The 27790-nt window shown below is 37.2% G+C and overlaps 1 protein-coding gene across 5 annotated transcripts in view; it reads left to right on the forward strand.

Moving 5' to 3' along the window:
• The first annotated feature begins 2477 nt into the window (after positions 1 to 2477).
• Positions 2478 to 27790, forward strand: part of LOC132979404 (guanine nucleotide-binding protein G(olf) subunit alpha) — a 54273-nt gene continuing 28960 nt past the window's right edge. The window contains exons 1-4 of one of the 5 annotated variants that reach the window (XM_061045164.1): positions 2478 to 3287; positions 20206 to 20278; positions 21150 to 21204; positions 21339 to 21458. In XM_061045164.1, the coding sequence (XP_060901147.1) occupies positions 2786 to 3287; positions 20206 to 20278; positions 21150 to 21204; positions 21339 to 21458 (750 nt within the window). In that variant the 5' untranslated portion in view covers positions 2478 to 2785. Of the gene's footprint in view, positions 3288 to 3328; positions 3468 to 14235; positions 14448 to 19725; positions 19930 to 20205; positions 20279 to 21149; positions 21205 to 21338; positions 21459 to 27790 lie in introns of those variants that run through there. The other 4 variants (XM_061045166.1, XM_061045167.1, XM_061045169.1 and 1 more) reach the window with 4 other exon arrangements.

The following is a 27790-nucleotide window of genomic DNA, read 5'->3' on the forward strand; positions in this document are numbered from 1 at the left end:
AATACAGAGACAAATCTGTGTGTTTGTCATTTGTGACGAATTTATGTTTTTTTTGAGGGACAGAAGGTTTTACCTCATCTAAAGCTGATCACACATAGGTGAAGCATTTTTCTAAATGTAACTTTGAGGATGTTTTCCACTTCAGAGTCCTCATCCTCACCTACAGAGCCCTCCATACCCTGAATCCCTCCTACCTGTCTGAGCTCCTCCACTGGCATACTCCATACCCACACTCTCAGGTCTGCTGATGCAAACCTCCCCGCCCCCCTATGGCTATGTGTATTTCCTGTGCTGCAGACAACACTGTGTTAATTATATCACTGAGCTTATTCTTAGTGTCCAAATGACCCTTTTAATTTGAGGTCAGACGCAGAAACTGAGAGTAGAGTTCACCTTTGCATAACTTGGCAACTTGGATCAAATTAAGGTCAGCGTGTTTACAATTGACATAAAATAGTGTACTAAACAATAATACAAAATTGGCAATTCTGAATGATCAGTCCTCATATCTTGTAACATATTTTAATCCTGATTTTTGTTTAAAAAAATGTCCTAAATATGACTATTTATAGGCTACTAAACCACCTGATCTCGTTTCTAAGTGTTTTTGATGTAAGAATTATTGAGAAAAACTTGTTTATAACGAATTTAGCCTTTACACCAGCTTTTAAGCTTGCTAGTATTTACAGTCTATGTTTTTAACCATCTGATAACTTCATCACAGAATGTAACTTCATTTAACTAGTTTACTGACAACAAGCTAACCTACTAAGGGTACATTTTAAAGCTAGCAAATAAGCTACCATTTCCAGCCTTAATTTTAAACAAACGAAGCAGGAGTTGTTGTTTTTTAACGTTAACTACTTTTTTAAAATAACATATGTAACACTTGAGTAAAGTATATCTACCATAAGAGAGATTTTTTTGAGGAAGTTGGCTCGGTGAAGCTGCCAACCTAGCAAGTGCGGCCTGCTGTCTCCATGGCAACTAGAGACCTAAAAAAAAGCCATAAAGTAATGTGCTAATAATAAATATATAACATACACTGTGAAAGACCAAAATTTAAAAGGTCACATATTATATATATTATATTGTCATAGAATATATATAGAATAGGCTGGTTATAATGGGAGGCTGATGGGTTTTAAGTCCCTTCCTTTAAATAAAAAGCAGAAAAAAGGCCCTTAATTACCCGAGTTGTGGCAACTAAATTAGAAATAATAAGTTGATTTTCTTCTTTATTGGTGCTAATTTACATTTTATAACATTATCCAATGACCAATTTAATATCACATGCCATTCGCCTGGGGTTGTTGGGGCCCTAAGGTGTCTTTTAAGGCCAATATTTGAATATAAAAACTACTTAATTAAAATAGAAAATAAACAGGCCTACTCTTAAACTGCATAGGTCTGTGGCGTATCATATTGGATCCAAAGAGTTTTCATTAGTTTAATCAAAATATGTGTTAGAAGCAGCATGCAGAAATGAATGCACTTTAGGTAGGCTACCTGAAAAGTTTATGTGGGTCATTCTGGCTCGACGCCACAGGATCTGGGATCTCTGTACAAGGGCTCCATCTAGTGGTTCCCCTTTAGTCCTGCATCTCGTTGTGACAGGCCTATGTAACACAGGTGAACCCACTTTTTTATCAGTTATTTGACAGGTCAGAAAGGACCTAAATCAGCAAATACTTAGTTCCGGTGACCCCCCCTTAAATATAATAACGTGATTGCTGTAACTACAAGCAATCACAGTGAAGGTGAGAATCCAGTTGTTCTTAAATTAGACTATTGTGATTGGTAGACTAAATGAGGATTAAACTGACAGCATGTTGAATATTTACTAGTTTGTTTATTTTTTTCTGTTAAAGCTCCTGAGACCATTCCCTGAGAGGTCCCTGGCCCTAATTGGGACACCAGAGGTTTCCTGCAGATATGAATAGCCTGCAGGGGCACTGGGACTGCTTTGAAGATCAAAATAAGTTTTTTTTTTTTTTTTTTGAGTCTCAGGATAATTTATAGATGATACGTTTATTGTGGAAGTGAGGAAACGTTACGCAGTAAAAGAAAAAAAAAGAAAAAAAAAGAAGAACCAAAGTCTCATTTATCTTGAATAAATTAAAGGCCACGAGGCATATGTATATTGGTTTAATCAATTATGCCTACAATAATTAGCCTACCTATGTATAATCCATTAAAAGGTGAATAAGAAGTTTAGATATCATGTATTGTAGGACTATTAGAAATAAAAGGCTATGGTCTGTAGGCTAAAAATAAAACTAAAGAGCAGCGTCTTGTTTTCCTGATAATCTAGAGCAGGTTCATTATCTGCAAAGCGTGTCTTTAGACATGCAGGCATGAAATGTGAGGAATGAAAATCATGACCAGCATTCTCGAAATGGCCATACTGTAGTAACATGACGTGCCGTGCATTGCACCTAACAACTGTGCAGTCAGATTGTTGACTGTCTGCGCAGCGGATAGCCGCGCTTTTTTCCTTGGTTGTGCTTTTGGTTACTTACGGTAAGATGGACCCGCAGTGTCCACTAAAGGATCAGGTGATCCACTAACTACGAAGCGAAGGCTGACTGGGGAAAATGCAAAATGACATATAGCAAATGTCGGAGCATAATTCATTCACATTGTCGGCTCACATTTGGATTTAAATCGCACCGCTGGAGCTCCAATGTGACGATGGCTCGTTAGGGCTGGCGGCGCACTTGCGATTTTTTTTGATATTTTAATTTATGAGAAATCACATTCACAGACAAATATTGGTTTCAACATGGGGCTGTGCTACAGTTTGCGTCCCCGGCTCTTCGGGGACCTGAGCGGGTCTATCTCCAACGCTACCTCGGACTCGGACCAGCCTCCGGACGCCGCCGTGCCGGCTCGCGCTGGGGGAGCTCGCCAGGAGGACACCGGGGGATGCGGGGAGACTTCGTCGCTACGCGGCGGCGGCGGCGGCCCGGTGCGCCCCGGGGACCCTGCCAGGCTCCCGGCCGGGGAGCACCGCCGTGGAGACACCGGTACAGACGGTGTGCTCATACAAAACGGTGGCGGTGGCGGCGGAGGAGGAGGTAGTGGTAAGGGGACAGGGAAGGACCGTGGTCGACGCTTACAGCTGCTTCAAAAGACTAGCACCCAAAAGCAGAAAAACTGGGACAAATTGCTGGTGGAGGAGAAGGAGGCCGAGAAGGAGGCGAAGAAAGTCAGTAAGAATATTGACAGGACGCTGAAGGAGCTCAAACGGGAGTACAAACAGACGCATCGGCTGCTGCTACTCGGTAGGTTTTGTCGCTCTCTGTTGTTGTTGGACCAGGAAGCCGTTTTATTATTAGAAATGAAAACGTACTGGCCTTTCCAGAAATTATGTCACTACTCTGCCGAGGCCTTTTGCCACATCTGCTGGCTTGGCTGTGAAGAATACCCCCTGTGGCTGTCAATGACAAATGATGAAGATGGACGTATGTACTCACAGGGCCTGCTGTCATTTTATTGTTACTGTTGGGGTTATGAGCAATTCAAAGAAGTCAATTTATATAGATATAGCAGTCTTATCAAAAACACCTATTAATGCACAGGTTTACATAGACTGCTCAGCCATAGGATATTGGGCTATGTTTACTCTTAAAGTAGTATCTCCTAAAACAGTAGGAGCATACAGTAGCTTACATTACAGGGACAGACAGCGGGAGAAAAGAGCCCTTTTACTTACTAAGGCATGTTGAGTTATTTAGAGGCCACAGAGTGTGTATAGTGTTTAAGAGACATAGTATGGTACAATTTGAATGTTTCTGTCCAGGGACCTTAGAATTAAGTAGAATATTGCCTAGTGTACTGGCAAGTAGTACACTTTAGTTGAGTGTTACAGTGTAAAGGAAATACAAGTTATGGTATATGGAGAGAGCGTCTAGGGCAATGTTTGTTCTGAAAACCAACATAGTTTAATCTTGCACAGCATAGAGGTGTAGCCTATAGATGAGTGTGACACAAGTTCATGAGACAACAGATGACAGTGTTACGAGTATAGTGTAGTGGAGTGGCCTGTGGTGTAATGTAACATCTGTTTAGGGACTACAGATTAATAATAGACTGTAAATAACTGTGTCACATTTACAGTTACGTATTTACAGTATTATTTAGTATAATGTGTTAAAGTTGACTTTTGAATAATACTGTAGAATGATGTACACTGGACTATAAAGTATTATTTTGTATAGTGACATGTGTTTGTCAGTCATCAGTTCTACAATGTAGTTATGTGCTGTATAATGTTATACAGCACTTAACTGCCTGTAGTATAGTACAGTTGATTGTTATAAAGTGGTCTGTAGTATAGTACAGTTGATTGTTATAAAGTGGCCTGTAGTATAGTACAGTTGATTGATATAAAGTGGCCTGTAGTATAGTACAGTTGATTGTTATAAAGTGGCCTGTAGTATAGTACAGTTGATTGTTATAAAGTGGTCTGTAGTATAGTACAGTTGATTGTTATAAAGTGGTCTGTAGTATAGTACAGTTGATTGTTATAAAGTGGCCTGTAGTATAGTACAGTTGATTGTTATAAAGTGGTCTGTAGTATAGTACAGTTGATTGTTATAAAGTGGTCTGTAGTATAGTACAGTTGATTGTTATAAAGTGGTCTGTAGTATAGTACAGTTGAATGGTATAAAGTGGTCTGTAGTATAGTACAGTTGAATGGTATAAAGTGGTCTGTAGTATAGTACAGTTGATTGATATAAAGTGGTCTGTAGTATAGTACAGTTGATTGTTATGAAGTGGCGTGTAGTATAGTACAGTTGATTGATATAAAGTGGTCTGTAGTATAGTACAGTTGAATGGTATAAAGTGGCGTGTAGTATAGTACAGTTGAATGGTATAAAGTGGTCTGTAGTATAGTACAGTTGATTGTTATGAAGTGACGTGTAGTATAGTACAGTTGATTGATATAAAGTGGTCTGTAGTATAGTACAGTTGATTGTTATAAAGTGGCCTGTAGTATAGTACAGTTGAATGGTATAAAGTGGTCTGTAGTATAGTACAGTTGATTGTTATAAAGTGGTGTGTAGTATAGTACAGTTGATTGTTATAAAGTGGCCTGTAGTATAGTACAGTTGATTGATATAAAGTGGTGTGTAGTATAGTACAGTTGATTGTTATAAAGTGGCGTGTAGTATAGTACAGTTGAATGTTATAAAGTGGTGTGTAGTATAGTACAGTTGATTGTTATAAAGTGGCGTGTAGTATAGTACAGTTGAATGTTATAAAGTGGTGTGTAGTATAGTACAGTTGATTGTTATAAAGTGGTCTGTAGTATAGTACAGTTGATTGTTATAAAGTGGTGTGTAGTATAGTACAGTTGATTGTTATAAAGTGGTCTGTAGTATAGTACAGTTGATTGTTATAAAGTGGTGTGTAGTATAGTACAGTTGAATGTTATAAAGTGGTGTGTAGTATAGTACAGTTGATTGTTATAAAGTGGTGTGTAGTATAGTACAGTTGAATGTTATAAAGTGGTGTGTAGTATAGTACAGTTGATTGTTATAAAGTGGTGTGTAGTATAGTACAGTTGATTGTTATAAAGTGGCGTGTAGTATAGTACAGTTGATTGATATAAAGTGGTCTGTAGTATAGTACAGTTGATTGTTATAAAGTGGCCTGTAGTATAGTACAGTTGATTGATATAAAGTGGCCTGTAGTATAGTACAGTTGATTGTTATAAAGTGGCCTGTAGTATAGTACAGTTGATTGTTATAAAGTGGTGTGTAGTATAGTACAGTTGATTGTTATAAAGTGGCCTGTAGTATAGTACAGTTGATTGATATAAAGTGGTCTGTAGTATAGTACAGTTGATTGATATAAAGTGGTCTGTAGTATAGTACAGTTGATTGTTATAAAGTGGTCTGTAGTATAGTACAGTTGAATGTTATAAAGTGGTGTGTAGTATAGTACAGTTGAATGTTATAAAGTGGTGTGTAGTATAGTACAGTTGAATGTTATAAAGTGGTGTGTAGTATAGTACAGTTGATTGTTATAAAGTGGCCTGTAGTATAGTACAGTTGATTGATATAAAGTGGTCTGTAGTATAGTACAGTTGATTGATATAAAGTGGTCTGTAGTATAGTACAGTTGATTGATATAAAGTGGCCTGTAGTATAGTACAGTTGATTGATATAAAGTGGCGTGTAGTATAGTACAGTTGATTGATATAAAGTGGTGTGTAGTATAGTACAGTTGATTGATATAAAGTGGTGTGTAGTATAGTACAGTTGATTGATATAAAGTGGCCTGTAGTATAGTACAGTTGATTGTTATAAAGTGGCCTGTAGTATAGTACAGTTGAATGGTATAAAGTGGTCTGTAGTATAGTACAGTTGATTGTTATAAAGTGGTGTGTAGTATAGTACAGTTGATTGTTATAAAGTGGCCTGTAGTATAGTACAGTTGATTGATATAAAGTGGTGTGTAGTATAGTACAGTTGATTGTTATAAAGTGGCGTGTAGTATAGTACAGTTGAATGTTATAAAGTGGTGTGTAGTATAGTACAGTTGATTGTTATAAAGTGGCGTGTAGTATAGTACAGTTGAATGTTATAAAGTGGTGTGTAGTATAGTACAGTTGATTGTTATAAAGTGGTCTGTAGTATAGTACAGTTGATTGTTATAAAGTGGTGTGTAGTATAGTACAGTTGATTGTTATAAAGTGGTCTGTAGTATAGTACAGTTGATTGTTATAAAGTGGTGTGTAGTATAGTACAGTTGAATGTTATAAAGTGGTGTGTAGTATAGTACAGTTGATTGTTATAAAGTGGTGTGTAGTATAGTACAGTTGAATGTTATAAAGTGGTGTGTAGTATAGTACAGTTGATTGTTATAAAGTGGTGTGTAGTATAGTACAGTTGATTGTTATAAAGTGGCGTGTAGTATAGTACAGTTGATTGATATAAAGTGGTCTGTAGTATAGTACAGTTGATTGTTATAAAGTGGCCTGTAGTATAGTACAGTTGATTGATATAAAGTGGCCTGTAGTATAGTACAGTTGATTGTTATAAAGTGGCCTGTAGTATAGTACAGTTGATTGTTATAAAGTGGTGTGTAGTATAGTACAGTTGATTGTTATAAAGTGGCCTGTAGTATAGTACAGTTGATTGATATAAAGTGGTCTGTAGTATAGTACAGTTGATTGATATAAAGTGGTCTGTAGTATAGTACAGTTGATTGTTATAAAGTGGTCTGTAGTATAGTACAGTTGAATGTTATAAAGTGGTGTGTAGTATAGTACAGTTGAATGTTATAAAGTGGTGTGTAGTATAGTACAGTTGAATGTTATAAAGTGGTGTGTAGTATAGTACAGTTGATTGTTATAAAGTGGCCTGTAGTATAGTACAGTTGATTGATATAAAGTGGTCTGTAGTATAGTACAGTTGATTGATATAAAGTGGTCTGTAGTATAGTACAGTTGATTGTTATGAAGTGGCCTGTAGTATAGTACAGTTGAATGGTATAAAGTGGTCTGTAGTATAGTACAGTTGAATGGTATAAAGTGGCGTGTAGTATAGTACAGTTGATTGTTATAAAGTGGTCTGTAGTATAGTACAGTTGAATGGTATAAAGTGGTCTGTAGTATAGTACAGTTGATTGTTATGAAGTGGCGTGTAGTATAGTACAGTTGATTGTTATGAAGTGGCCTGTAGTATAGTACAGTTGATTGATATAAAGTGGCGTGTAGTATAGTACAGTTGATTGATATGAAGTGGCCTGTAGTATAGTACAGTTGATTGATATAAAGTGGCGTGTAGTATAGTACAGTTGAATGGTATAAAGTGGCCTGTAGTATAGCACAGTTGATTGTTATAAAGTGGCCTGTAGTATAGTACAGTTGATTGATATAAAGTGGCCTGTAGTATAGTACAGTTGATTGTTATAAAGTGGTGTGTAGTATAGTACAGTTGAATGTTATAAAGTGGTGTGTAGTATAGTACAGTTGAATGTTATAAAGTGGTGTGTAGTATAGTACAGTTGATTGTTATAAAGTGGCGTGTAGTATAGTACAGTTGATTGATATAAAGTGGTCTGTAGTATAGTACAGTTGATTGTTATAAAGTGGTGTGTAGTATAGTACAGTTGATTGTTATAAAGTGGCCTGTAGTATAGTACAGTTGATTGTTATAAAGTGGTGTGTAGTATAGTACAGTTGATTGATATAAAGTGGTCTGTAGTATAGTACAGTTGATTGATATAAAGTGGCGTGTAGTATAGTACAGTTGATTGTTATGAAGTGGTCTGTAGTATAGTACAGTTGATTGTTATGAAGTGGTCTGTAGTATAGTACAGTTGATTGTTATAAAGTGGTCTGTAGTATAGTACAGTTGATTGATATAAAGTGGCGTGTAGTATAGTACAGTTGATTGTTATAAAGTGGCCTGTAGTATAGTACAGTTGATTGTTATAAAGTGGTGTGTAGTATAGTACAGTTGATTGTTATAAAGTGGTCTGTAGTATAGTACAGTTGATTGTTATAAAGTGGTGTGTAGTATAGTACAGTTGATTGTTATAAAGTGGTCTGTAGTATAGTACAGTTGATTGTTATAAAGTGGTGTGTAGTATAGTACAGTTGATTGTTATAAAGTGGTCTGTAGTATAGTACAGTTGATTGTTATAAAGTGGTGTGTAGTATAGTACAGTTGATTGTTATGAAGTGGTGTGTAGTATAGTACAGTTGATTGTTATGAAGTGGTCTGTAGTATAGTACAGTTGATTGTTATAAAGTGGTCTGTAGTATAGTACAGTTGATTGATATAAAGTGGCCTGTAGTATAGTACAGTTGATTGATATAAAGTGGTCTGTAGTATAGTACAGTTGATTGTTATAAAGTGGCGTGTAGTATAGTACAGTTGATTGATATAAAGTGGCGTGTAGTATAGTACAGTTGATTGTTATGAAGTGGTCTGTAGTATAGTACAGTTGATTGATATAAAGTGGCGTGTAGTATAGTACAGTTGATTGTTATAAAGTGGCCTGTAGTATAGTACAGTTGATTGTTATAAAGTGGTGTGTAGTATAGTACAGTTGATTGATATAAAGTGGTGTGTACTATAGTACAGTTAAATGGTATAAACTGGCCCATAGTATACATGCCTGTAGTATAGTGCAGTCGACTGTTGTTTGGTGTAATACAGTGGCCTTCAGTATAGTACAGCAAGATGTTGATCATTATAGAAAAATTGCCTACAGTATACCAGAGTTCAGTAGAATATGGTAAAGTGTAGTGGCCAGTAGCAAAACGTAAGTAGTACATTAGCCTCTGGTGTATCACAGCAAATGTTTTATAGTGTTCTATTGTTTAATTGCCTTTTAGATGTAGAGAGACCACCTAGCTTTTGGCTATTTGGACATGTCTGCTCTGAAGAATAGTAGTATAGCATAGCATAGTACAGTACAGTATGACATACGTCTATGGACTAAAGATAAAAAAAAAAAAAAAACATAGTAAGCTTTTATAGTAAGCTTCTTCTATTGGCACATTTACAAACCTGAATTTTCAGGAAGTTTCACACTTTAAGGAAGTTTCAAATAAGGGCACAGAGGTGTGTAGCATAGTATTATACAATGATGTGTTGTGTAATAGGGGCAAAGTAAAATAAAATAACACCAGGTCATCTTTTGGCTTTTGGCCTGGTGTTGCCCTGATAATTGTACTTTTATAGCAGAGAATAGTTGAGTAGAGTATAGTGTTGTACAGCAAGCAGTGTTGTATTGGGACATTTGTCCAGGGAAAACAAGTACAAAATAGCATTTCAGTCATTGTTTACATTTAAAATGAAAATAAATATAGTATGGTACAATAGAAGACTTCATAACACATTGATTTAGTGGATGAAGACCAATTACTGCGTTGCTTTTGGTTTTATGGTATTTGACTGTATATGCTTGATTTATCTTTTATATTTGTGAACTAAGACATGCTGGGGTTGCAGAGTAGAACATTTGGCTAGTGTTGTTGTTGGGAAGTGTTATTTAATACAAAGATAATGAATGAAACTCACTCTTTATATTTAAATCATAATTTTTAGGAAGATCCCAAACACCTTCTAATTGCCACTCTTTTGAAAACTTACGTTAGTTGCATCTGAGTTAAACTGAAACTTTTTATTACATTTATGATATCACCATATCATGCATGCTCTATTTTCAGACATCAGTTTGGACTTTGGCAGCTTATAATGTGATTTGGCATTTTTTAGAGTTAGTGATCATCATTGCATAACATCTTAACAGAGCTGATGATAGTGACTTTATTAGAGGCCCATATCAGTTGAATAGAGTCCATTTGAATTATCAGGCCAACATCAATCTAAGATCGTACATTGTATTACCTCACAGGAATCCAATTGTTGATAGTTAAACAAACTAAACTTAAAATAAAATTCTGAAAATCAGAATAGCTTTAATCTGACTTACCTCTAAAGCTTACAGATAAACTGCAGTTGTGATTTATTTATTTTTAGCTTGTAGGCGATGTTATTTTACCGCTTATCCTCAAGTTAAAACCTCTTGCAGTAATATTGTGCATTAAGAACAGAGTTTTTAAAAAAGGTCAATTCTAATTTTAAAAGAGGAAGTGTTGATCAGAAGTGCCATAATGCTCCGTAATGACACGTACTTTAAAAACAGAACTCATCCACTTTCAGTTTTGACACTCTTATGTCACACTTAATAGTGCCATGTGTGTATTTGCTTTACTTTCAGCGGTCTAATGCTTCGTTACTGTATATAATAAATGGTTAGAAGTTTAATTTCCTGAGCAAACAGCTCTCAGTAGTAATTACACACAGGAAGAAATGGCTCATCCTAATCAAGTCACACAGGGAAGTGTCTTACATTCTTGAGCCACTGCTGAAAGCTCTACAGTACAGAGCGTGTGACCTGTGTTACCTGTGTTACTGTGTCATTATGGTTTAGGCGGCTTGCTTCACCACTATAGAATCACAATTATTTTCTGCGCTGTTTGTCCTGGTGCACCCAAGAGCCTCAGCATGAACCACAGACACACTTCTGGTCTTCCTGAAGAGGCCTTCGGGACTTTACACCCCGCAGGTCTCCTGTAGGACTCCTGTTGCACTACAGAGGACTGAGGTGGTTTGTGTTCCTCTGAAAGTGGACACCTTTCAAATAGTGTTGCATTTCAAGGCAACATATGCTGGCTAATCTGGGTCACTTCATGTGTTTGCTGCAGGTGTTTAGGGAAATAATGACAGTCCTCAGAAAGTATTGTTTATCCTACACTGGCATCTGGTCTGCTCGTGCTCGAGCTGGATTCCATCAGATTTGATTGATGATATTAGCACTTGAGTCCTGCAGCTTTCCAGTATAACGTAGTTGGCTACTTATTCCAAATTCAAGCTTTTGTTGTCATGAAAGATATCACAATATATCAAGGTCATCAAAATCGTCAATACTTTTCAATACTACATATTTCAAATATTTCAATCTCTCTGATTGTAATATTCAAAAGTATCAGAAAGTGCCAAATGTTTAAAAAAAACTTCAAACTACAGTCATATTTTGGACTGAAAGCTGAAGTAAGCAATAACAACAGAGCAGATCCTGAGGTTTCTTCTGGTCCTTTTGGTGTCTGGTAAAATGAAAATAGTCTATCTAGCAGAGATTTCATTTATTCTATTTGTCATAATTGCAGAAATGCTTTGGCAAGATGTCATAAAACATTGCCAATGTAACTGTGCAAATCAGACTATATGAAGAAGTTTGCTTCTAATATTTGGTAATTAAATACAAGGACCTTCTTAATTTGGGGTGCTTAGCAGGTATCGATAGCATTAGATTTTTATATATTTTTAGGGTTTTCACAACACCTGATTTTAAAAAGTTTGATACTATTTCAGCATCCATACCTGGTTCAATACCACAGCAAGCATAACAATTGTTATGACCCAAAAAATGCAGGCACACTGTCTAGATTGTACAAATCTGAGTTTTTTTTAAAGCTTTGGCACAGTTCAATACTTTTGATTATCAAAACAATGGAGATTGTATCGTTTTAAAGCATGCGGCATCAAAGGTCTGACAACCTTATTACTGTACGTGTATTGTGCCAAGTTTAAAATTCGGTCATTTTGACAATAGTACAAAAACTCTGGTAAGACTCAACAGGTAGCACACTTTGAAACATGTTTTATTAGAGGACAATGTAGCTATTTCTTTAATAGAGTTCCTTCACACTTTATATTTAAGTGCATGAGCACAGGATCAGGATACAGTGATGGGAACTGGAAGGCTAGTTCCTATTATTTCTTGGAAAGGAAGTCACTTTATTGTTAGGTCTCTTGGATCAGATTCTGTACAGTCCTGCGATAACATCTGTTACAGCTTTTTCTAGATGTCCTTAACTGGCCGTTTCATATCTCGGCCTCATCTTCTTCCATGAGCCTGAACAACAGGCTGCTAACAATGATGACACAGATGAGCAAAGTAGTGAGCCGGGCTAAGCTAATGAATAGCAGGTTTGAAATCACTGCTTCTTAAGTTATGGTTGTTGTTGTTTTTCACCACCTCCTACATGTAAAGGCATATGTTAGAGAAGCTTACCCACAGAGGCCCAGGGTAGAACCTGTTACCTTGTTTGCCCTCCCTTTTGAATACAAGTAGAGTCGGGTGAACTTTGCTTCAGTCTAAATGGGTTTTATAATTGACCAGTGCTGAACTTTGCTACTAAATGCAGCAAGTTTCCAGTTAACATTACAACCAGCAGGATCTCCTGGAATATGAATTATTGTCGTATTTATGATACTGATAGCAGCCGGGCTGGGATGTGATTCGTCTCAATCGTATCAGCTGAATCAAAGTGAACCATGCCGCATTAGAAGGACATTGGACTATGTTTGTTCTCCTGCTCTTGCTTACTGTGTTATGTAAACTTTATCAAGAGCCTCTGTCCCTGAAGAGAGGGCTATAAAGTTCTTCCCAGCTTCAGTAAAAATAAAAAAATCAAGGAGGCTAATTTTAGCTGGATATCATTTGGCTGTTTGCCTCCCTTTTTTTTTCTTTTTTTTTTTACAGTACATGCTTCAGTTACAGTCAGGGCAGCCAATGGTTGTTGAAGATTTATACATAGAAAAGAACTATTTTAAGTGTCAGATATCATAAGATTTATTATAACAGTTCCCCGGGCCGTTCTAATCTTAACCCAACAAGAAGAAGAGATCAGAAATCCTATGTGTTATATTTATTGAAGAACAATCATTTAGCAGAAACTCTGTTATATTTCCAAATTGAATCTGTGTATGGTTGAATGTTTGTCATGGATTATCAGCTGTTTTAAGGGCCTCACAGGGTGTGGCAATCAAAACCCCAAACACTCGCAGTGTGGTCGCCATTCGCAGTACAAGTCCGTTACCAGACCTAAAATAGTAAAAATAACTTTGTGGTCTTTGTGAACAGAGTAGGGGAGTATTTTTAGATTGTTGTATTTCTGTGTTTACGCAAGTAAAGGATGTGAAAACATCTCCGAGCTCTGCACAAGCACACAAACTGACAGAGACGTCCATAATGAAAGAAAACTACTATTACTTACAGATACCGTAATGACAGTTTAAAGCTCTCCTCCAGATTTGTTTGAAGAGTAAAACTAAGGAAATGATCTGCTTTGAATGACAATGGCTTTACATGGTTTCACTTCAGAATCAAGACAAATTCAGTAGCCTTTTTAAAAGTATATCTGCTCCTTCTCCCCTAATGAAGAAAACAAGATAAATAAGCAACCCATTATTTCATTTGAATGTTTTTCATTTCAAAAGATAATTGTTAAATATGAGATTTCTCCTCTGTGACTGTAAAGTCTCTTCTCATTGTAGGTGCAAAGGAGGCCTCAAGTCTCTATATCACACTTGTTTGAGAAAAAAACGGAACCCCCGATATTTTTATTGTTAAAATCCTATTGAGTGTATATTTTACAATACATATCACTTCTTTAACTTAGCAGTGAAGGAAGTATTCAGACCATTTACATGTTGTTAAAAGTATAAAATAACTCCTATACGAGTAGGCTAAAAGTCCCTCATTAAAAACTCCCGCCTCCCTGCATCATATTACCATATCCCGCCTCCCTGCATCATATTACCATCTCCTTGAAAAGCTCCTTTTAATCGTGAGAAAGTGCATCTTGCACAATTGGATAAAAGATGTCCCACCCAGCATTGCACTTTGGTACAGGGAGATTTTCAACACCCTCCCTCACGAACGATTACAAGCTGTTCTGAAGGGGAAGGATGAGCTGTTTGTTAAGACTTGGTCACCTTTTCTAGATTATTTACCTGCAGACCTTAAAAAAGTGCTCTTAATGGGTAAGCGTTTTTGGAAGAGTGGAAAAGGGCCTTCTCATAACCCTTCATGTGAGATGCATAACGGGGTGAGGCTGCTGATGACTGGTTAGTCTACACTTTTATCAACATACAGTAGGCTGGAAGTTATTATTATTATAATTTATTTTTTCTGAATTCACATGATACATTTATGTTATTGTAGATGTTTTTTTAAGTTAAGTCTATCTCTTTTTATTATTATTATTATTATCCCCTTTCATGTATAAACATGTATATGTGCAAGAGTGTAAGAGCATGTCAATTTACATATATTTAGGTTTGTTTTAGTTTCTTTTTTAAATTATTTTTAAATTATTATTATTATTTATTATCCATTTGTTTTCTATTTTATTCTCTAATTCTTTCTGTTTAGTCGAATATACTGTCTGGTCACTTGGGGTGGGGGGGGGGGGTACTGTGTGGGGTATTGTGTGTTATATTGTAATCTTCAATAAAGAGTATTAAAAAAAAAAAAAAAACTCCAAGTGAAAGCGAAAGTGAACGCTTGCAGACATACTTAAAATGTGAAGTCAAAGTACTGATTCAGAACAGTGAATTTTATAAAATGTAATAATAGATATAATAATAAGATTGTAATAACTCATGCATTGATGTGTAAGTAATTAACTGCGGTGGTTGGTCAAGGTGAAGCTTAAATTAACTGCGTCCTGTTGAGTAGCAAGCAATAGAAGTCTTGACATGCCAAGTAAGGAAGCTTCAAGTTATATATAGTGAAGTTTTAAAGTATAGCACCTTCCTCTATATTTTGTTACAGTGGAAGTATAAGATAACTTGAAAAAAACACAACAAGTACCTCACTTAGTGCTTGATCTTTGGCTCTTAAACAGTGACGCTTTAACATCAAAGTGACGGAACAATAAGTGCGACTAATTTAAGGGTGTAGTGGGATTTTACTGTTTCTTACAGTTAAGTATTTATTTCATTTATAAATACATAGAACTAAAAAAAATGTGAATTTACAAATACAAACACGAGGACAAGCAGTTATCGACTAGTAATACAGTCTCCACAATATGTTTTTACTATTTTGGCCTTTATCTAGAGATAGGACAGTGGACAGAGTCTGGAATCAGGCAGAGAGAGAGAGAGAGAGAGTGGGGAATGACATGCAGGAAAGAAGCCATACAGTAGGTCAGACTCAAACCTGGTCCTTCCATTTGGAGGATTATAGCCTCTGCACATGGGCTGTGTGCATCAACCTCTATGTCACCAGCACCTACAATTAACTACTTTTTTGGCAATAAAATTAGATTGTGTTGATATTATTTTTTCTAAGCCTGATCTGCTTTCCATTTCTGTAGATGTAATTTTTTTTTTTTTTTCCAAATTGTAGACAACAGCTTACCACTGTATATGTCTGGGCTGATCCTTTACGTGCTTGCAGGGTCACTTTAAATTAAACTGGCAGTTTTTTGCTTTTGTAAACTTTAAAAAAAGAAAACGACCCCTTTCAGTGTAGTTAAGATGAAGCCAATGCAATTCTTCATGATGATTAGCCAGTATTTCTTAAAACAAACATAAAAAAAAAAAATCTGCAACCAAAACCTGGTTCTCTATCATTCAAAGTGCAACCTCTGGACGAACGTGTGCTGTACTGCCTTTCACCACTAGAGGGTGCTGTGGGACAGTCACTAGTTTTGACCTTGGTGTCTGAGCTGGGGAGACTGGATTTTTTTCCCCAATCGTTTCCAGTGACGGAGGTTGGGAGAATATTTTCACACCAGTATAAAGTGAGGGCTCTAGTTGTGATTTGCATGCTGCACAAATGTGTCGTACTCCTGTCAATACACGAAACAAGTATTTGCATTGTGTTTGCATAATGGAGACAACAACAACACACTCCTTGTTAACATGCTACACAGGCACTGTATTACAGTTACCTCATACTTTTGAGCAGTCTATGAGCCTTTTTTTTTTTTATATAAGCATACAGTGCAACAGTTTATACCTGACCTAAATGCAAGTGTGCTATACTGTCTGTTAGCCTAGCATTAGCTCAATGCTAGGCCTGGCCCTCAAAGTTTTACAAGTTTCTATGAATGAAGAGGGCTTGCTTCTCTGTCTCACACACATGACACAGAGACATGAATAATAAATGTGTGTGTTACTGTTACCTTAAGTATCACAATGATTGTCTGCATCAAAGTGCAGCGCAGTAACTGAAGAGTCAAACCTTTACATAACCCACACTCCCATTTCAGTCTCAGAGAGGAAGCCACAGCTAGCTAAACAGAAGTGTCAGGCAATGCTAACAACAGTGACATGTGCTCTGTTTCCTTGTACGACCACAGCGTAGCTATTGTGTTTTTTTAACCTTTGAAGATGAAACATGGACAAATTTCTTTAGCAGACGTTGCTTCAAGTAAAATCCCAACGTGAGGTCTATACAAATTACAGACAGACTCTCAGATGAAAGTTGTGTTGTGGTCTCCAGTTAAGCATTACTTTATTTCAATGTCTTTGGCAGGTTAACACAAGTATGCAAAAAGTTGCCCTTTGATGTGTTTGTAGTTGGCACTAAGCAATTACTACTTTTATCGACCCAACTTGAACATACAGTGTGCAAGACAAGTATATAAATGTATTCGCCCAACAAGAACACTAGTTTAATATTGACAGTGATCTCAAATTGTAGTTCTTTCAAAACCTTGTCCCACTTTTTTTTTTATTTCTTTATCCATAATATTCCTATATGATGACACATTGGAATTATTTTTTAGTGGCTGGCTTTGTTATACTGTTTTTGGCATAAGGAAATTATATTTTCATCCTCAAGTGTGCATGATTCCTGGCTTTTTATCTTACCCATGAGCACATAAGCAGATGAAAGATTGAACTCAAAATGAATCTTTAACAACAGTTCTGAACTATTTAGTCTTTGTGGGCCCCCACGAGAAACATATTTGGTTTCTTCCTGTCCCCTCCCCCTTATAGGCTTATAGATGTAAAATGACAATAGATTCACAAAAGCAAAGGTTAAAAGAAAGCCTGAATATGCAACACGTAATAATATACTGTAATGCTCAACAACATGTAAAATGCACATGTTGGAATGTGTCCCTCACTAAAATGTTGTAGGTATAATCAGGAAAATGAACTCCTCCTCCATGTAAGTTATATAATCGTTGTATCGTCGTATATAAATGTTGTAAAAGTGGCGTTGGCCTCTTTATCATGGATGACATCAGACTGACATTATACCTCTTCTCCTCATGTTCACTTTACTGGAAGGTTATACAAGTTTTAATGACATGAGAGGAGAATGTACTTTTTATTTTTTTATTGTTTTAGCCACTAATTATTTAACAGATTGCATTTTAAAAAGGCATATGCACTACATTCTGTATTTTACTCCAGCTTAATCACCTGCAACATAAAAAATATATATTAAGAAACAAAAATAATAATTAAATTAAATAATTTCTCTATAATTCAAAGAAAAAGGTCAGAAGGAGGAAGAATACAATTAAACGTGATACTTGTAGTTCGTTTAGGTTCCCAAACCTCTGTACTTAACTCAAGAAAAACCAAAGAGTATATGAATTGTGTGATTAGCAGGGCAAAATCACTCAATACAATTTTAAGATAATTGTTGAATATATCACTGGAGTATTCCCATACACCACTACATCCTAGAAGTTACATCCTAAAATGAAATATATTCGTCAGCATTGTGTATCATTTAGGGTTGATGTATTCTAGGGCTTCATATTGTTGAATTACAACATCAGGGCTTATAAATACATTGATGTAATGTATCCAATTCTGCACACCGAGTACTTAAAACTAAATATTTAAGTACATTTTAATTAGAAGAAGTATTTACATTTACATTTATGATTTTAACAAGTTGTTATTGTTACAATACGTATGCTTAATCGTTTGAAGTTTTTCTTGTTACACTACTTTTACCTGTGTAGCGGTTCTGAATACTTTCTGCATCACATCTTAATAGTTGTTGTAGTATTAGCAGTCCTCATTCGGTTAAGAACTACGATGAGTGCCCTTACCATTTTAAGTATAAAGACATATAGGTTAAGCTAAGTGCACACACACACACACACACACACACACACAAAATGTAAGTGGGTTGCCAGTCAGGGCCACCTTACTGAGTGGAAGCAAACTTCAAGAAGAAGAGACCAAGCTTCTTTCTCTCTGCGTGTGAGTGAAGCACATAGCAATGCCCCTTTAATGTATAATGAGTGTTTTGTCTTTGGTTAACTTAAGTAGCCTATATTTTAATAAGAAGAATACTTGTGTACTTTGACTTTGGTAAGTTTTTGAAGGCATTATATTTTTTTCACGTAATTATATTACTCTTTAGTACTTTAGCAAGTACTTCTTCAACCACTTGGCATTTACTACTTTAACTTCACTATAAAGGATCTGAGAAGCCTACTTCCTGCACCACGTAGTATAGGCCTATTCCTCTTTCTCTCAAGGACTACTATAATGGCCCCCAGAGCTGTTATGTATAAACTACAGAGATAGGTAAAGCCCAGTGCACACACACACACAGACACACACACACACACACACACACAGACACACAGACACACAGACACTGTAAATGGGTTGCCAGTTTGGGTCAGGGCCTCCTCACAGACTGAAAGAGAAGAGACCCAGCCCCTCTCTCTCTCTCTCTCTCTCTCTCTCTCTCTCTCTCTCTCTCTGTGTAAACCACCACAGAGGCGTCCGAGTTTCCACCCACTTTTTTTTTTTTTTTTTTTTTTTCTTACCGATTAGTTTGATAGCAGGATAGCGAAGGACTAAATCGGGGAATGGCTCCTCTCTCTTAGCCACACAAGTTATAAAATGCTCTATCTTAGTAGCGGGTTGTTGTTAATGTTACAGTTTAACGCAGGTTTGTTTTCCACCTCTACGGTCCACGGCTACTTCCTGGTGCCACAGAGAGAGGCAGTGCTGAGTTAAAGAGACAGAAATACTGATAGAAATTCAGATAAAAAAAAAAAAAAACAGAGAGAAGAGAGGGGTTGGAGACGCGATAGGAACAGTTGACTGGATTCCCAGAAATTGAAAACCCTCTCTCTCTCTTCTTATTTATATGTATTTTTGATATTTCCTCGTTTTACCGAGCCGTCATTCTTCGTTGGTTTGTAAACTAACAATCGGTTTGGATGACGGTTGGCTGCGGCTAAAGCGGAATTGTAACGGGGAACATTTTCCTCCCCTCCGACGGAGAAGAAGCCTCGCAGAGATTTTTTTTCTCCCCCCTTTTTTTTTTTATTTTTTACAGCAGACCCATTCCTGTGTTATCTGTGAACCACGATCGGCGTTGTGTATATATTTTTTATTTTTATTTTTATATATTTTTTTTTGTTTTTTTTTTTACGATTCCACAAGGAAGGGTAAGGGCGACGGAAGATGGGTTGTTTGGGCAACAGCAAGACTGAAGATCAACGCATCGACGAAAAGGCACAACGAGAGGCTAATAAAAAGATAGAAAAACAGCTGCAAAAGGAAAGACAAGCGTATAAAGCCACACACAGGCTCTTATTACTCGGTAAGGCTGATTTACATGTTGATGGCTGCCTGAAATGTAAGCTAACCGTAATCCCTTTCGTTTACCGAACACGTAGCCCCATTTGACAGCGCTTGCAATAATATGTCATGGGGGTGGATATTGATGGAAGCGAAGCTCTATATCCTGCAATTACCTATGGCTTTATTTCTTAAACATGTATGTCGATGTGTACGCTTGGCCTAGTCGTCCCCATTCGTCTTCATTTTGGGTGATATTTTTTTTTTGTTTCTTGTTTTTTTTCTCTCTCTCTCGAAGGTGCGGGAGAGTCCGGAAAAAGCACCATTGTGAAGCAGATGAGGATTCTACACGTCAACGGCTTCAACGCAGAGTGAGTGCTGTTCACGATATGTTCGTGAATACCCACATTGACGGCTCTAAAAATCGCATTAATGCTTATTCGTACGGCTTCCCTGCTAATGAGTAACACTGTCGAGGCCAGAGTGTAGCCTGTGTGAATGGATTTTCCCCAGGCACTGCAGCGCCTGTTGGGCCCAGTATCCCATGCAAAGCAGCTAATATCTCTCTCTCTCCCTCCCCTCCACCACCACCACCACCACCAGCAGTAGCAGCAACATTACCTCCACCTTACGCTCTTTTTTTTTTTTTTTTTTAACCTTCTTTTTCGTGTTCATGTACGCTTAGCATACATACGAGAGGATTTGAGTGTCAAACAGAAGCCAAATAATTCCCTGTTTCCTGTTTCATGTGAGAGGGTGAAAGGTTGTGATCGACACAGGCCTATTGATGATTTGTTTTGCTGCAAGGCCTTGCATGGCATTGATCTCACCAATGGTCTATTTTAAACAAGCATAGGACATGTCAAGAGTGCTGTAACTGCATGAAAAAAAAGCCTCTGAATATATTCAAAGTCAAATTAATAATCATGGGAAGGCTGGTTTGACTGAGTGGGAGACTCATTTGATTTTTAAAAGTTAAAAAAATGTGTAAAATCGTGACTACAGCACGTCGTTACCCTTTCTTTTGGGGTTTTGCTGAACCCCATTCTGTATGTCACTGTCACTAACTCTGTCGATATTCGCTGATAACGTCTGCACTGTATGTATAGCTACATTGAAATACAGTGTAACCTGGCAGTAACCCCCGACCTTACTCATCACTATCTTGATGATAAATCTTATGTGGTCAGCTGTGGTTGATTTTTTTTCACATCTCACATTTTTTTTTCTGTGCCCATGCAGAGAAAAGAAACAGAAAATACAAGATATTCGAAAAAACGTGAAGGATGCCATAGTGGTGAGTTCAATCTCCGTGTCCCTGTTGTTAAATTGCAGTCTTTATTATACTGATAAGTATACAGGCTACAATCTTTCCTGTATTCATCATGCTTATTGCTTTGTTTTTGTTCTCCCACTACTTCTGCTTTGTAGACTATAGTGTCTGCGATGAGCACTTTAATACCCCCAGTCCCGCTAGCCAACCCAGAGGACCAATTCAGAATCGAATACATCAAAAGTATAGCACCTCTCTCGGACTTTGACTATTCACAGGTAAGACGTTTCAGTTTTTGTGTATGCAGATGTGAATGTGTGTGAGAGAGATGTGCCGCTGTCATACACGTTTGCCTTATTGGTTTTGTCAATGTGTATTTGTATACATGTTGGTGTTATATTGTGCTGTTTTCATGAGCTCCATGACATAAAATGTAGATATGACTGATATAGCTTAGAGTGTGTCGGATTTTACTGAACTTTAACACAACAAATTTTGCCTTTCATCTCTTATTTTTATTTGTTAATTACTTTTTAACAACGCTAAGCTAAGGAAATAGTTTTTCCCTCAAAGTTAGAGATGAAAATATAAACTAATTTTGAAAAGATCAACAAGTTAGTTGATCCAAGGGCTTGTTAAAAGTTTGATTTTTCCTTTGGAGCAGATTGTGTGTGTGTGTGTGTGTGTGTGTGTGTGTGTGTGTGTGTGTGTGTGTGTGTGTGTGTGTGTGTGTGTGTGTGTGTGTGTGTGTGTGTGTGTGTGTGTGTGTGTGTGTGTGTGTGTGTGTGTGTGTGTGTGTGTGTGTGTGTGTGTGTGTGTGTGTGTGTGTGTGTGTGTGTGTGTGTGTGTGTGTGTGTGTGTGTGTGTGTGTGTGTGTGTGTGTGTGTGTGTGTGTGTGTGTGTGTGTGTGTGTGTGTGTGTGTGTGTGTGTGTGTGTGTTGATTTGAATGCAAGTTGGAGCACATGGGACTCTTTTTTAGTGTGTGATGAGCCACTCGATAGCGGGAGGTCATGTGTTGGAAATGTAGATAATGTTTTACATAATTTTGAAAGCCTTCCTTGTTTTGACAACTGGTTGTGCTGCACCTCACCGCAGGAATGACACATTAATACAGACTATTGAAGCTTTTAATATTTATGTTTCACTTCAGACTGTTATGGGAACCAAATGGAAGCATTAATGAATTACTATAATGCATGAATCAAGCACAGGGTTTAATCTTCAGGTTGTGTACTGATCACAACTTTGGCTCTTGGTTTTGTTTTGCTTTGATAACCCATTATCGTGTTCTAACTTACAAAGGAGTTTTTACATTGATGAACAAAATCTTGTTTTTTTGGGCTGAACAGGTTAGCTGGCCTATATTATAAATTACCTGCAACTTTTTTCTTTTTTTTTTAAAGCTTTACCCATATAATTCTAAGTTAAAGCTTTGCAGATTTCCCACCTTTGTCTGATTGATACAATTATAAATTGGATTTTTGGAGTTTTACAAGCAAGACATGTAAAGTTGGCTGCATGCACTTCAATACATTGCACTTAATTTTCTTAATCTATAATATACAATGAAAGTAGTTCTTAGCTGCTGACCTACTTCTTATATCTCTGGTGGTTTTTCTTGGTGGTTATCAACTTTTCTGTTGTTCACTATACAAAAACAGAAAAGGATAATGAATGTGTGTTTTATCTCTTAGCCACAAAAGGGCATATGACTTTTTCAGCAAAGCCTCAAATCTAGGTACATTCAGGCCCTGTGGACTCTGTGGGTAATCTGCAAAAAAAAAAAAAAAGTTGTATTTATTTTTATCTTTTGCAGTTGCTTTATGTTCTTATCCATAGCATCGCTCTAGACCTTAAAGCAGAATTGGTTTCTGCATGACCACCTTACATCTTTGCCTGATACTTCCCTCTTTGCAACTTTATTTAATGAAACATCACAAGAATATCCATTAAAAGGCTTTGGGTGTTAATTTCCTGACAGGGCCCCCACAGTGAGAGTGTTAACAGGGCAGCAGCAGCAGCGGTCTGTGATGTTGTGTTGTGTGAGGGGACAGGGCCATAGGGAGAGCCGGCGTTGAGTTCCCAGGCCCGGCCAGGCCAAAGGGAACAACATGGCTCTGTTTGGACTGTCTGTGCTTGTCATCAGTCTCAGGCTTCACTTGTGCCGTCCGTGTCACCACTACATTGTCACTTAGTGCCACCAGGCATGATATCCAATACATCAGCGCAAGGAACACGGCCAATCAGTAACCTGTGGCTTTCACCTGTTGGCGCCGATGTGAAATGTGGAAGTATGTTTTTACCTGGAAACTTCTCGAGGGGTGATGTCATGATGAAACAAACCCGTGAACGAAAAACCCTCTCTTAATAAACATGACGTTTGACCAATTTTAGTGCTTGTTTTGTGACATGTTATTGCTGTGGATGGGAAGAAGAAGAAGTAGACCGTAATCTCTGACTTCCTACATTTCCCCAAATGAATTGCACTATGTGTATATGTGGTGAGAGTGATGGAAATAGCTTAGATTTTATCCTTATAAATAGATTACAGATTATTTTACTATCGACTTATCTGCTACTTTTTTTCTTTTAATTGCTAAAAAAGAAAAATTTGTCTATTTTTAACCTTATCTCTAAGTAAGCAGTTAAAAAAAACCATCTGTTGTTCTTCCCACATTATTTCCATTGTTATTTGACATATTTGGTAGAAGTTTTTCAGGCTACTTCAGCTTGAAAATGTGGTCCCTGCCATGGATAGAGCTGCAAACTTTCTCCAAAACGACACTATAAAGATGGGAAGTTTTAAACTTCAATCTAATGCTCGTAAAAATCAAACGATATAAATAACTGTTTTGATACCATGTCAACAAAAATAGAGGTGCTCTGCACGTATCGGGTAATGAATTGTTTTAAATGACCAAAAATTTCAAGCAAACTTCTACACACTGTCTAAATTGCACAAATACATAAGCAACTATTGCATACCGAAACAATGCCAATGTATTTGGGAAAATTAGACAGTGTAACCTCCTCTGCTCTGTGTATTTGTAAGAGACTTCAACATAACTTTCACATCTTTATGAGATGCCAAAAGGACTTGAGAAATGTGATCATTTGAATATTTGCCTATCTGTGAATTTGAATGGACCACTGCTGCGCTCTCTTTGGCTCATGGCAGCTTTTTGTTAAATAATATGACTGTAGAGCTGTAGTTTTTGTTTTCCAATCCAAGGTTCTTATCATACTATTGAAGACATACATTACAAAAAAATTAGAGATTGTATCGTTTTAGATAGCATGACCCTAAGAAATGTATTGCCCCTTGGTGAAAAACATGCCTTTTACTTGGTTTTGTTTTGTTTTAACAAACATTTGTAAAACCTCCATCACAGAGTTCCATGAGCGAAGGTGATATCTTTAGCATTTGGGATGTTTTAGACCAAAAAGTTCAAAAACTTTGGTAGTTCAAACCTTTATTTACTTCAACAAATTATAGTTTTTTCTGTCTCAAAAGCCTGATTAGTTTGTATGCAGTCCATGGCAAAGGACGGGCCCCATCTTTTGTTATATTTGAAGTTGTTTCTTGCATTGACAATTGATAAGGTTTTTTTTCTCCTATAACTTTATTGGGCATTGTAATTTGGACAAGATAGGCTTGTTAGGTTTATCCAGTTTAAAAAAAGTGAGCCTGAGAGAGAACAGTGTTGTGCTGTGTCTGGTTAGTCAAATAGGAAGACAGTAAAACAGTGGGTGTTACGAAACAGACGTGGACTTTTGAAGGTGGACAGGGATATTATTCCTGTCCTGATATTTTTTTTGATTTGTTGACGAAAAATCATGACAGTCAGTGTTGATGTTTGGGATTAGTTCTATTCTCAAAGTAGCATTGACTGTCTTTATGTAATGTTACAGGATCTCTCTTAAGCTGGTTATTGTACAGATAGGATATTAATATGAAATATATATGCCCTTAAAACAGCTGAGGCTTCCACAGTGTGAGGTACACAAAAGTTGTTTCACGGATTAGACTCTGGGGATTTCTAGCCTTCATAACTGGGAACTATTGTAGGACAACAGTTTCCTCTTGTTGTACATGTAAATCAACAGGCTTAGCTTCAGTGGACTGCACCATTAATCATCAAAGCATCCCCTTTTTTTTTTGTAGCAGCCTGCGATAACAGTGGACCCATGGAAAAGAAAGCACTGACACAAACAGTCGTCTATGCAAATGGAAACAAATGTCAGTGTGGTAGCTTTGCTAGCCACCCAGCAGTCTATGTTGACTGAATTGGAGCAAATTCAGATGAGCCCTGGCCCCAATTTTATCACCGTGTAGCTAACCATAAACCTGTGCATATCAACAAGTCTGTCACTTTATTTATTGTTATCTAATGTCAGTTTACAAGCTAACCAATAACTATGACTTTCTATTGAATAACCTGACCTGCTTTTTGCCGGTAACACCTTTTTATAGCATTCCACCACTTTTAGATTCTTGAAGATTTCCTTGTGATGAACAGCCTCAGTCGTACAAGTATGTTTTCCCCTCTAATTTGATAACCTGAGGATCTGTTATGTCGGACAAAGGGGGGTACCGAGGGCTGCTGCTACTCTGATTTTGGGATCAGGACATAAAAGATGAAGTGTCTATAACTGGTTCACTTGTTTATGCTGTATTTTTAAATGTATCTGTTGATCTTGCTTTATGTAAGTCAGGTATTTCTGTCATTGGTCACTGTTATCGAAAGCAGATTTTCATTTCAAATCTGAGAGAAGTGGTAATGTCAGTTAGCTAAGGAGCTGGCTGTCCTCTGTATGGCTTTTTATTGAGGGATTCCTTGTTCAGTAAGATATTAAACCAAAAGTCCCTTTAACATTTTTCTTAGATAGATTCTGTTGTCTCCTTGCAACAAGTGATACAAGCCATTTGCTCCACAACTTAGCTTTGCTAAGTCAGATCCAGGCCATTTTGTTTTCTGTGTCAGCCTGACCTATATGATTCCAAGTGCAATATTACATCATGCACCAACTTGGTAAACTTTGAAACTTAGGCTGAGGACAGAGAATTGGTCAGAGGAGAATAATCACTAACAGAGAATGAGCATCTTGTTGCTGGTGATGAAGGTGGGGTAAACGATGAAGTGAAGAACTAATGGAAAGAGTTAAAAAAAGAAGAAGCTTGTGTTAAAGCAAATTCCCTCCTGGTGTCTTTGTGTGTTATCAGTTCCTCTGTAGGGCACTGCAGCACACACTGCATTTATTCAGAGGCCCAGTGTCACACGCCTCTGTGGAAAAGAGCCCTGAGGACCACACTGCGCCCCCCCCCCTCCCCTTGCACCCTCTACCCCTCATCCTCCCTCCATCCAGTCCCATCGCTCTTGCAAGTTTCTCACTTTGGGTTTCTATAGTCATCTCCATGTCTGCGTGTGTAAAAATGTAGCGAAACCTGCAGAACTAATGGCAGTAAGAATGTAATCAGCACTGTTAAATCTTATTGATATTAGTTGAGGTGGCTGTTAAAGTTTGACTGGAAGAGAAGTGAAAGCAAATACAGGCAAGAAAGCAAATATGGCCCCATTTCCTTGTAGAGTTTTATGCAGTAAGTGAGAAAGGATATTTCTGTTCCTTGTGTAAGTGTGAGCTGTACCAAAAAAAAAAAAGTAAATAAATGCTATTTTTTCCCTTTTGTGAGACATGTGTGGACTGGATCGTTGGATATCCATCAATGATGAACTTAATCACCGGATCTGCTTAGAGGAGATCTCTTGGAGCATGTGATCATTTATCAGGCTGCTTTTCCCTCCTTCCCCTCGCCTCTTTGGTTCAGGGCTGCTTTCACCCTCTCACAGAGAGTTACTGCTAAGTGCAGAAAGTCATGTGGTAGTTCCAAGCTAGAGGAGGAGCTCGTCAGAAAGACATGTGCACATGATATTAGTCCAATTGTCTTTGTTGAAGGCAATCAGAGAGTCCTGGTATGTGTTTGAAAAGTCATTTAATAAAGATGGCTTCCCCTCATAGGGCGTACACTGAACCTTGGATGTACAGCCATGATGTGTCTATGGTTATATTTTTGCTCTGTAGATGTGTTAAGATTTTGTATTTTTGCTATTAACGTACCACATTTGCAGTTTTTGCTTACAGTGTAAAATTAGCTTCTGACCACAAATTCACAAGTTTTGAATTCAGGAACTGTTGGAAGGACCTGCATTAGGGAAGTGATGAAAAAAAGAGGTTTAAAGTAACAATTCTGTAATTACTTTCATTTCTGTTTTGTCGTATTTTTTTGCAATGGGGTGCATCCAATAACTTTGCGGAGCTAGTTGTGCCGTCTTTTCCTTAGACATTGTTTGAGAAGATTGCTTTTAGGAAATAGTAGCAAGCACTTTCAAGAGAATTCACATGTCAATTTGTATCTGTTTGTCTTGGTAAGTGCCAGTTTATTCTTGAATAGATTTCAGTGCTATACTATTCACATGTATTGTAAACTTTGAAAGATCGTAACCACATTCTGAAAACGATGCTGATTTGTTTTCTTTCAAAGAGTTGGATGAGAAGATTGGTATCAATGTCAGTGCATGTCTGTGAATTAAGTTCGATACTATTTGATAT

This window comes from Labrus mixtus, chromosome 8 (genome assembly GCF_963584025.1).
Source record: "Labrus mixtus chromosome 8, fLabMix1.1, whole genome shotgun sequence".
NCBI classification, from domain to species: Eukaryota; Metazoa; Chordata; class Actinopteri; order Labriformes; family Labridae; genus Labrus; species Labrus mixtus.